At 38.4% G+C, this 12,742-nt stretch overlaps 1 gene segment (V, D, J or C); it reads right to left on the bottom strand.

Annotated features, from left to right (window-relative positions):
* Positions 1-10,058: 10,058 nt before the first annotated feature.
* LOC104269865 lies at positions 10,059-10,514 on the bottom strand. The segment is given in 2 exon segments: positions 10,059-10,378; positions 10,466-10,514. Coding segments are annotated over 2 exon segments (369 nt in total).
* Positions 10,515-12,742: the final 2,228 nt, after the last annotated feature.

Genomic DNA, 12,742 nt, shown 5'->3' on the forward strand with positions numbered 1-12,742 from the left:
TGCATGTTGCCAGCTGGGAATTAGGGAAGCATCTACACACCAGCACAGCTTCCCTGTTCATTTATTATGAAATGTAACCACCATTGCTCTTACATAAGAGCCTCACTGCTGGCTTTCTCATACAGCAGCCAAGTACTAAACAGACCATAAAGACCGAGTTGCTTTTTTGCTCATAGTACAGATGCTAAAATAAGGGTAAATGCAAGTAAATGAAGTTTGTACACTTACTTGGAGAAAACATTTAAGTGGGAATAAAAGAATTTTTTTTATATACAAAATATTTTTTCTTACACAAAAAGAAACACTGGCAGGACATGTGTGAACAGCATTGTCTCTATTGTGTACTACTATTAAACACTCATAAGGCTCTTCATAATGTATCGTTGACCACACCAACTCTTATGTGTGACTGAAGTGATGGTAGTGTTTTCATACTTCTGTTGCACTGCAGTGTTGACCCTTGGTTTTTCTTCATTCTTCCTTCTTCTTTCCCACTTTCCCCAAATGTCTGGGCATGTCAGTCTGCGCTGCTTTAATCTTCCATGGCAGTGTCCTTGGAACACTGGGGAAGTGTGTTACAATTGATGATGTGATGATGATAGTCACAGGTGGCTCTTGGAGAACATGTCCCACTGAACTCCCTCGAATATGCAAAAGTACCATAGGTGTCCTGCAGCAGCTCTCACAAATCCTCTGCTAAGCCAACATGTCTGACATTTGCTCCTTTTATTGGCTTGATATTGGTCATTCCAATATCATTGATATTGGAAATTGGCTCAAGTTGCACCAGGGAAGATTTATATTAGGAAAAAGTTCTTTACTACAAGAGTGGTGAAGCATTGGAAAAAGCTGCCCAGTGAAGCACTGGAGAATCTTTCAGGAGTGTTTTTTCTGAATATGGTTGATTAGGAACTAGAAATGATGTGCCAATAAGAAGGAGGAAGAGAGAACAAGTTCCTCAGACAATTTTTCCATGAAAGTCAGCAGTAAAAATATATTTTGAAAAAGGAATATGGCTCATTTTTAAGTAATAAAAAAATGCAGTAGAAGGTTTTGAATCAGCAGAGTGTCACTAAAAAGGCTCATGATGGTTTATCAGGAAAAAGAGGTCAAGAAGGAGGGTGATAGTAAGGACTGTGAAGAAGGGGACAAATTAATCAATTATTGTTATTAAATTTGCCCTTCAATCAGATAGTTTGGTGTTCATTTGTCAGATTAACAAAAATGTGGAGAAATTTAGCAAGCAAGCAATCAAGCTTAATGGAATAAACTGAAAGGAGTAAAAAGGATGAGATGAGACCAAAGAAGATATTTCAAGTCAGTAAGTATGTTCTGGAAGAATATATACTCTCTATATATCTCAACAATACAGAACTCCCAGAGACTCCACTCAGTGTTCTCTGAGTTTACTGGCTCTATACTAGCAGAAATTAACTGACTGCGTCATTTCCCCAGAATTAAACTGCCTGCAGAATGTACTAATTGTTATGATTCCCTCTCATTCCTACAGTGTATCTCCCACTTCGAAATGGAATGTGCATCCATGAAAAAGAAGCAGGCAGAAGAATCAGGACCGGGAAGGTTATACAGGTATCCATAAGGTATTGGCAAAAAGATTTGGAGGCTTCAGATAAAGAAAGCAAGAGTGGATCCAAATGGAAGAGACTGGATTTCACAATATATATCATGATACCCCAAAATTGTGAGGATATTGATGTCATATCAGACAATAAAGGGCTTTACTAATCACAGGGAAATAATGTTGTGATCCAAATCATCATTAGAAAGCAATGCAGAATATTTAATAACCAAGTATTACTCATGTATATGGATATACCTTCTTTTTAGTGTACCTTTGGTACTACTCTGCAAGAAATTGGTATTTTAAGAATTAACATGGTTATCACTGGACAGCAGCCCAAGTCATGTGTGAATAGCTTTTGATATTACGCTGTCAGATTGTGGTCTGCCAATATATGGTATTTCTGAGACGGAACAAGAGTAACAGTTCTGGGCAAGTGGGAATTATTAGAATAGTGTATTAGGTAGTGCAAGGGGCAAGACTGGGAGATCATGACATAGAGGGATGTCTTTAGATTAAGATGATGGGTTCTTTTACCAAGATATGCTCTATAAAGCTAGGGTAAGCTAGAGCACAGCAGACTCAAGTATGGAATGATTCCAGCTATGTCTGAAACACATTAAGATTAATATAATCTACAAGGAAATGTGTTGAAAATGGTTATATTTATCAAACCTATAAAAAACCACCAAACTGATCAATCTTGTTTTCCCACAGATTTTCGCAGTGCTTATGGTGGAGCTTGGCCAAAGTGAATGGAGGAAAAACTTGGCAATAGGTGTTTTAGAGCAGACAAACTACATTCTGGAGGAATGACACAACCCAACAGTTCTATTTAAGAAAGAAATACATCACATATCAGAGAGTTCCTTTAAGATTCTGGAATTAAAAGAATGAGTTTTTGATTGGACCTAAATCAGTAGAATCTGATCCTCACTGGAACTCTCTAGCAGAAGATGGAGAGAAAAGAACTAGGCAACAGACTTTTGGGAAGAGGAGTTATTGCCTGGCGTTTAACTTTGTTTTCTTCTGATATCAACTCTTTTCTGCATTGCCACGAGTTTATGCAAGGAACAAATAGGAGAGAGTTTTAATAGAAAACATGGAGCTAATAGAAATCATGGAGCTTGTGACATTGGCATGAGAAACACAGTCAAAGTCTCATTTTCTTTTCATATTCTAGTAAACTTGTACTTTGTACTTTTGGCACCAAGAGAAGACACCAAGGATTTGGTGCACGTATTTTGCCTCAGGCAGAGTCAAAATGGTGTTAGCAGTGCAGAGCAAAGTCTTCAGAATTTCATTCCTTATTTTGCTCAACAGATATGTGGGATTTGACATCTATTACTCTATTACGTCTTTGTGCTCTGGATACAAGCAACATTTTGTGACAGGAACTAAACTGACTGACTTCATTAAAATGCGTATTTCTTCGCTAGATAACAAAACACATTCACTCCTTGATATTTTATCAGGATTACTTATTACTTGGTTATTACTTAGTAAGATAATGAGAGAATTAGGTGAAATAAGTCAAGAAATTTCAGAGAAATCTTGACTCAGAACCTGGGGAGACGGACATACACAGAAAGAGATGAAGACAATAGAAGATGGATGCAGTTTAACATAACAAACCAGAGGATTGAAGTCTATCTTTTCAGTTATTACCTTAGTTTTACTAAACTCTGTTATTTGAACAGTACGTAAATGTTTTGTACTTGCTTTGCACATTTTTATATTTGAAATCCTGGAGTCACATTCTATTCAAGTAACATGTTGATTTTGATTTAAATGGTATATATAATATGGATTATTTAGTACATTCTGTGTGGGAAAGACAATTAAAATGTAATGTAAATATAATTGTCACTTAGACAAGATCATGATCCTACATGCTCAGCACTGTAGGCCACATTGAATCTCGAATTCAGCATCCAGTTTCCAACACACATACTTCTACAAAAACCCCACAAGATTTGATATTTAGATGTACGAGGGTGAAAGCTCTTGGCTATATTGCTTTCTGTTTCAGAGAAGAATGATGAAATCATACCTTCAGCTGTGACCAGTTTTCCCCATCAAAATGAGATCCAACAGAAGAGCAAGGCCACACTGAGGTGCCTGGCGTCTCACTTCTACCCTGACCACCTGAATCTGGTCTGGAAGGTGAATGGTGTTCAGAGGACAGAAGGAGTGGGGACAGATGAGTTTTCCAAACACAGTGGCAGCATCTACTCATTTTGATCGGCCGGCTGAGAATCTCAGCCCAGGAATGGTTCAACCCTCTGAATTGTTTTGAGTGTGTTGCCAATTTTTTTAAGAATGGAACACTGGAATCAATACACAAGTTCATCTATGATAATGCTGGTGAGTAAAATACATGAAGGTATGGGGGTCATCCTCTGCAGGGTCCTATATCTAAAGTAAGTAGTTGTTATTTAAGACATATTTCTTGTCAGTCTGTTACACTTAACTCAGCTCTGCTGTTCCCTAGGAAATTGAGACCAAACACAGGAATAAAACCCCATTCTCCTCTAAAAATGTTACAAGCCATGTAAATATTATTCCTAGTCCCACTCCCTACGATACAAGTGATTCTGCAAACAGAGCACTCTAAAAAAGGTGCTGATACCTATCTGGGCTCAAATAGTATCCCAAATTTCTTCTGTTTTTTTTGATTGCAGTGTTTGCAAAGGTAAGTTAAGTTAAACCATTAATGTTTTCCTTTCTTGACAGTAAGCTTGTTTATTTATATATACAGCTATGTGTGCAAAGACAGTGTCGAGGGTTAGGGCTTGGCCAGCCACTAAATGCTGACAGACGCTCTCTAAACCCTCTCCCTCCCCAGACTGGAAGGAAAAGGGAATGAGGCAGAGAGACTTATGGATTAGAAAAAGAAAAATAAAGAAGCTTTAATGAAACAGTAATAGAAATAATAAGGAAACAACAAAACTAGTTAACTATAGACATATATACAAAACTGATACTGAACCTGACTCCTCATTCAATTTCAATCACCACTGATGCTGTAGAGCAGATGGCACCGGGGAATTCCCAGGCTCAAGTGGCAAAGGGGAACTAGATACAGGGACTCAGTATCTGGATCAAAGGCAGAAGATTGGACAGAGTCCTCCTTGTATACTGGACATTGAAGAAAAAGGCCTGATCCCGATTATCACTCGGTTTTATACTCAATATTATGTATAGGGAGGGGAATACTCTTGTTGGTCACTTGCCCTGTCTGTTACCCACCAGAGGTGCAACCTTTTACTTCCTTCTGACCTTTCTTACTTTCTGGAACCACCAGCGTTGCACACAAGATCCAGCATTGGCCTTGGTCACTATAGGAATAAACATAAGCAAGAGCCTTTCTGTGTACCAGTCCCAGGCAGTGTTATCACTTTTAGTAGCAGGCACTGTCTGCAAAAACATACTGCTAACTTCAGAAAGTGCAGTCTCTTAGAAGAGACTGAGCTGAGAAGTAAAAGTCATTGTGTCTCAATGTGTTCCGCATTTGCTTTTGCTGGTGGACACAGCTATCCATGCCTGTATGCAGAAGCGCAGAATGCTACCCGTGTGGATACATGCATTCATGTTTTTGTTGAATACACATGCATGGATGTGAACATCATACTCTTATGAAATCTTTCATGACACTAGAGCTGCTAGAACTCAACATTTCACTATAAAAATACAACTTGGAACAACAGACCTCACTGTAGCATAAAGATACTGATATTCTACCAAGCAGTTAGAACATTTTTCTAAGTCACATACTCCACTTTCTGTGGTATGTTTTCTCCTTAAAGATACTGCAGAATTGGTATAAATTATATTCCTATGAGAAAGACTCCAAATCCAGATTCATTTGATGCCCCAAACTTCTCAGTCTTCAGACCAGTTCCTAATCAGTCATATCAATGTGAATGTGTAAAGTCTAATAAAATTACTACTTAACATGGTATTTCAGCTGAGGGCATCCAGGTTATAATTTGTGTAAGTGAGCACTGAACAAATTCTCCTGATCAACAGAATGAAAAAAAAATGTCCTTGACTAGTACAGTTTTCCAACAAAATATTTCTTTCTTTATTGTTTTTTGTTTGTTTCTCTCTCCCTTACTTTTCAGAAAACTATCAGAGAGTTACTAGGGCTGGGAAGTTTGTGTACATCATGTCCATTTTCAAAAGCATTCTGTATGGGATGTTTGTGATGGGGCTGGTGCTTAGGTCTGAGGAGAAGAACAGAGTTCTACTCTGTACACATTTGTCCTAACATTGTACAGGAGACCACTTTGGATAAAATGATATCTTAAAGTTGATATCTATATAAATCCACTCCTCTACAATTTTCTAGAGAAAAAATTTCAAGAGAAAAAACTAGTGAGAATGAAGTGAAGGATTTTGGATAAAAAGAGGAAAAGAACTGCAGGGAGATATTGCACAAGGCAATGAATGAAGTGTTATCAAAATGTGTGATCTTTTTAAAGAAATGAGTAAAAAGAAAAATTAGGAAGAATAAGAAAATAAGAACTACCAAGAAAAGCAAAGGAGGAAGGAAAAAAATCGATGCAACTAAGAAAAATGGAAGAGAATCTAATATGTGGGGAAAATGGAAGGGGAACCAGAGTGTGGTTCTTTAAAGCTGTGTTTGTGGGCACCCTTTCTGTACAAGATAAACTATAAACCCAAGGGATTACTGATACTGAGGAGTGTTTCTGGAGATCTTTCATCCACTTTGCATCTCATTAAATTATTACTTTATGACAGAAGTTAAAGAACTGATAATTCAGAGGTACCTCACTTAGGAATAATTGGAGAACAGGGCCGTACTTTTTAATGTATAAAAGTATCCGCAACAGAGGTAGGAATAACACAGGCCAGGACAGAGGAATGCTTGTGGAGTTTTGTAAGCAGAACTTCTGGGAATGCAATAGCAAGGCAGAAGGAGTAGGAGGCATAAAACAGAGATCCTGAAAGGAGCTTCTGTCTAACTTAGCCAGGGTCTTCAACCAAGGGGGAAAATATCTCTGAAGGCCTTACAAAAAATAGTACTCCAGAATCGGAGCAGATTACATGACAAATTGTGCTTGAAAACACATCTTTAAAGGAACAGCAGTTGAATTTTAGCAAAACAGGATGCGGTTTGACATTTACTCAAAAAAGCATTTTGATAATGCATCAGCCTTTCTTACCACAACACCACCACAGCCTCTCAGAATGAAGCATAGGGTGCAGCTCTCTGTTCGCCTTGTTACAGTTGGACCGAAATAGTGACACATACAGGCCTTATGAAAGTCAGTTGGTCTTTTGTCTCATGTTATCTCACGATCTTGTTACTGAAGTTTGCAGATGGGTTTTACATGTGCAGCTGCTGTACAACACAAAAAAACCGAAAGACTTGTGGGTTTGGGAGAGTTGCTGATGTGTTTTTACAAATTAAAAAAAAAAGAAAAGAGAAACACACTTTATCTAAGTGTCTCAAAACAGCAAAACAAGATGATTTTTATCATATATTTGTAGAAAAATTTTGATGGGAAAGGACTTCTGGAGGTCTCTCAATCTAAATTTCTGTTCAAAACAGGGCTAATTCCAAAGCTAGATTATGTTGCTCAGGTCTTCTTCTAGGTGAATTCTGAGTAACTTCAAGGACAGAGATGTGACGAGCTCTTTGAGAAATATATTCCAGTACTGAAACGCCGTCAAGAGGAAGTATTTTTTAGTTATGTCTAATCAGAATTTACCTTGCTGCAGCTTTTTCCACTGGCTTTCACTCTGTCCCTCTAAGATTCCAACTCTATTTAACAGCTGAAGTCATGCGAACAGCCATCTTTTAGTCTTCTCCTCTCCAAGATGGACAAAATAAATTCCTTCAGCCTTTCCTCTTATGTTTCTGCTTCAGTCCCCTGCTCATCTTAATGACCCTCTGCTGGACTCTACAGTTTGTTGATAACTCTATTGTACTGGGCCTGCGGTAGGATAGGGGTAGAGACAGTATTCTAAATATAGCCTCAAAAGTACTTCAATATACTAACTATATTCTTGCTAATGCAATCAAAAACATAATTAGTCTTCATCACTGAAAGGGCTTGCTCTTTATTCATGTTCAATTGCTTTTCTGCAAAGCTGCTCCCTCGTCAGTCAGATGATATTTAAAGGACTCAAAAGATGGTTCTTCCACCTATTCCCCAGAGGATGTGCCTGTAATCAAATAACTCCTTTATCAATGAGGAAATACTGCACAATAATAATAAACTGAAATGTTCTCTTGAAGATTAGTATGCTTAATCTGCACATGTGCTAATATAGATAATCCTTTGCCCTACAGGACTTAGAGTATAATTTGATATAATTCAGATTGGGTTAAAGTAACCTCAGAATGTGGATCTCAGAATGTCTTATCGTGAAATATTCCCATTCTAGAAGCTTTCTTTAAAACTTTCCAAATCATTCTGACTGGAAACATTTTATTATTATTTATTTCAGCAGTGCTTTTTACTTAAGGACAATATAGGACAATTCATTATAATATCATCATGGAATGCTTTATACCTCATTCTATAAATAATCCTACTGCAACTATGGCACTATTTGAAAGAATGATAGTGCTAGAAAGACATTAGTAGATCTTTTTCTGTGAAACTTTTCATGCCAAGCCTGAAATATTCCAACATGGAGAGATTATATAATAAAGAAACTTACATTCACATCCTGCTTGTTCATCCCTCTACAGTTTTGTCTTCAAAATATGGATGCTTTCTGGAGCAGTGCTCATAGGTCTTAGCTCCAAGTCAAAGAGAACTACAAGACTTTGCATAAGGAACATCACAAAATTGCCTAGGAGAAAAAGACCTCAGAACTCATCTACAGAGAAAAGGAATAAACCAGAGTGATACAGACTATGTCACTGCTTATTAAGCTGTGAGAAAGGTATAACTGTGAGGCATAAAGAGATAGATGTGTCACACAATGGCGTGTGCTCCAGTACGAAGCCAGAAGTAAACTGGATACTCGGAACAAATTCTGAATAAATGGAAATTTGCATGTTATTTTTCTTGAATGTGGATTGATTCTAAGTTGTTCTAGTTTTACCTAGACCCCCTAATTTTGTTAAGTGATTTTTAATTTCCAGTTTAGTCTCTTCTAAAAGGCCGCACTTTCTGAAGCTAGAAGCATGTTTTTGCAGCCAGTGTGTGCTACTGGCAGTTACTGCCTGGGACTGGGATGCAGAAAGGCTCTTGCTTATACTTATTCCTGTAGTGATCAAGGCCACTGCTGGCTCTTACGTGCCACACTGGGAGTGCTGAGTAGTAAGAGGGGTCAGAAGGAAGTAGAAGGTTTCACCTCCGGGGGCTAATAGACAGGACAGGTGACCAACAGGAGTATTCCATTCCATAATAGACATGTTTAGTATAAACTGAATGATTACGAGAGTTTCTGTCCTTTTTCTGCAATGGCTGGTGTCCAGGGAGGACTCTGTCCGATCTCCTGCTTTTGATCTGGATCCTGAGATCCCGAATGCAGCTCCCTGCCACCACTGAGCCTGGGGCTTCCTCAGTGCCGCTGGCTCTGCAGCATCAGTGGGGATTGCGATCGGGGGAGGAGTTCAGGGGAGTTTGGAGGAGGTCGATATCGGGCTTATATAGAGTTGTGTATAGTTTTTTATTTTTATCATTTCACTATTTTTTCTATTATTGTTTCATTAAAGCTATTTTAGTTTTTCTTTTCTATCTCATTAATTCTTTCTGCCTCATTCTGTTTTCCTTCCTGTTTAGGAGGGAGGAGGGTTTTAGAGAGCAACTATCTGTGTTTAGTGGCTGGCACAGCCCTAACCGACAACATAAGTGCATACTACTCTTTACTATCTCTTTTTCCTCTTTATATTCTTCATATACATGTAACTTTTCAGAATATTGCCATGGCAATGGCTGCTGTTTTATCATTTTAACTCAGTCTGTGGCAAATCAGTTCTGTTTGGCTTCTATTTTTATATAATTCTTGTTGAGGCCCCTTGTCGTTACTCTTGACAGTCTTAGTTCTACAGACTTTTTGACACTGAGGTAGCCTTTCCAAGTAGAGTGAAATGCACTGTTGCTTTCATTGCTTGCTAATGTTCAGAGACGAATGACAGTGCACATGCAAGTCACTATCTTTGAAGTGTTTCAGACTTACACATATATTTTTCAAGTAACTGTTTTGTGCCAGTTAAGAAAATGGTTTAGGGGACAGAAATTCATAACCATGTAGATGGCAGTTTCTATTTATTTTATGTCTGCTTTTGGCTAACAACCTTTATTGCTTGTTTTGTTCTGTTAGAGAATAAATGGCTGATGAGGAGAGAGGAATTCAGCACTTCAAAGACCTATTCTGCCTCTCTCTCATTAGCAACACCTGGTTTATGAATAGGCTATTGGCCTACATACACTTTTCCTGTGCTGAGAGCAACTGTCTGCTGAAGGGGTGCTGGAAAGAAGAGGAGTTAATGTAAAGAAAGCAAATGACTTTGAAGAGTTGTGTCTACACTGCTGGCACAGAAATAGGTGGCTGAATTGTTCATCTTCACAGATAAAATAACCAAATTGAACTCTTCAGTATTTGGTCGGTTAGCTTTGTATCCAATGTGAATGTCACCCTCTTTTTGCTGATTTACAGCGATGGAATAATAGATCAGTTGCAGCCCCTTCCCTGGCTGCTGCAGATACCAGTACATAGAATTGTGATTATTATTTTGACTGCATGTCAGAGTAGCTCTTTCATCTTCTTTCAGCAAAAGACTTGAGGGTTGGGTGACTTTAGCTCCTATAAGAAAACAAAAACACAGTAAAAAACCTCAGACTACATTATCCCAGCAACAGAGCAGGTATCATGGCTCTCCTGATTCCTTACTTGCTCCAAAGAAGTACATGGCCACACACCAAACTGTCCACATCCTCATTACTGCCTCAGTAGTCAGCGAGTATGCCCCTATAAGGAGCTTATATATGTCTGATTCACATGTTTCTCTTAAACCAATAGCAGAGATCTCTGTAACAGATAAATCCATGCTGAAAACCAAGCTCCTTCCTGCAAGAAATGTCAAGCAAACACTATCTGAAGTGTATCTGTTGAAAACACACAGAAAGTTTCAAACCGTCTGAGATGGAAGTTTTTCTTATTCCATCAGACAGGATACTGTCATAAATGACAATTAACTTTTTATTTACCCTTCTATGTTTCATATTTTATATTTTATTTCCAGAATAAAACAGAAAAAGCCTACTGTAACCAAATAAAGCATTTTTATTATATTGGTGACTACTGTCATTTTTATTTCTGGAAAAAGAGCAAATACGATACATTTGCTCAGACTGTAATTGTTTTTCTTCCTTCTCCAGCTGTCAGTATCAGCACGCATGATCTCATTTTGGGAAGAGCTTTATATGGGAGCCTGTTGTAGTCTGAGCACACACCAGAAGTGAAGGAAACTTGGATTGTTCCTGAAGAAAACATCTAACAACTTCTTGTTCCTTAGTTGTCCCAGCAGTATGTGTGTTAATTATAAACCAAAATTCCAGGTTTCAGAGTGATACCACTGTCTCTGACACAATCTTTTAAGCTGTATTAACAAGACTGATCATCCCTGTCCTACCACGATATTTTGGATGGACAGTGGGAGCCATCACAGCAGTCATATTTGCCATCTCTAGCTTTGAAATGAAGCCCCAGAAATCAATGTCAAAATCAAACATCTTTGCTACTAAAATTATTATTCCTTATTTACGTGAAAGAATACCACCTGCTGGATGAAAGGTTGTTTACAGTGAGCCTTAGGGGTTGTACTTGCCACAGTTCTCTATTTTAGAATTGACAGAACTGTATGGAAAGGGGACTGGAACTAATGCACCAGAGACACATGTCTGTCATTAAAATGGTGACTGTGAAATGCTGAATTGAAAGTGTTCACTCAGAAGTACACAACTTCTTTTTCTGTAGGAGAAAGATCTCAGAGCTGATATTGAGAATGGAATTTCACAAAGCCAATATAATGCATCTGAAAGAGGGAAATAATGTGTTAAGTAACTTATGAGGTATCTAACTAGGTACACTGTAAAAGTTGTCCTAATATCCGGGTAAATGGGCTGGAAAGAAAAGTCTCCTTTCACACAGAATACATAGTTATTTTTTCTCTGGGTTTATGTGAGACTGAGGACAGAAGAGTGGTCTGCAGCAATGTAATACATATAACATTTGAGAAAAATATCCAGATTCAGCTCCAATGTTGTCATTGTCTCAGGCCAGGACCTGAAGCCAGACAACCAACTCTCTAGTGTACCATGTTGTAAGGTATCACAAAGTCATAAATGGCAAATGGTTTTCTACTGTATAAAAAGTGTAAGTTTATAGCCTTAGGCTTTTTTTATGGGACAGATTCTATGTCTGATCAATATATATTTAAGTATTTACTATTTAATATTTAAAGCAGATATCATGGTAGGAGTCAGTTATAAACCACCCAACAGGACAAAGAGGCAGAAAAAATATTCTGTAAGCCACTGGGAGAAGTCTCATGATCACTAGTACTTGTTCTTATGTGGGACTTCAACATCCCAGGTGTGTGCTGAAAATAAAATACATCAGAGAGGAAACAGTCCAGTAGGTTCCTGAAGTGCGTGGAAGAAAACTTCCTGACACAGTGAGTGAGCCAACTAGGGAAGGTGCTTTTCTCGTCCTGCTCTTTGTGACCAGCGAGGGACTTATGAGTGATGTGATGGTTGGAGGCTGTCTTGAACACAATGATCATGAATTGATAAACTTCTCAATTCTGAGATCAGAAAGGACCAGGGTCAGCAGAACTGCTACCTTAGACTTCCAGAGGGCAGACTTTGGCCTGTTTAGGAAGTTTAGGAGGCAGTCCTGAAGGGCAAAATAGTCCAGGAAGGCTTGACATTCTTCAAGAAGGAAATACTTAAGGCGAAGGAGCAGGCTGTCTTCATGTTCAGACTAAAGAGCCATCAGGGAAGAAGACTGGCCTGGCTGAACAGAGAGCTTTGGCTGGAACTCAGGAAAAAGAGAAAAGTTTACAACCCTTGGAGGAAGAGTCAGGCAAATTAGGAGGACTACAGTGATGTCATGCAGGGAGAAAATTGGAAGGGCCTGTATAGATAATCACAGAACAGATTTTAA

Source organism: Apaloderma vittatum, unplaced genomic scaffold (genome assembly GCF_000703405.1).
Source record: "Apaloderma vittatum isolate BGI_N311 unplaced genomic scaffold, ASM70340v1 scaffold10226, whole genome shotgun sequence".
Classification (NCBI taxonomy): domain Eukaryota; kingdom Metazoa; phylum Chordata; class Aves; order Trogoniformes; family Trogonidae; genus Apaloderma; species Apaloderma vittatum.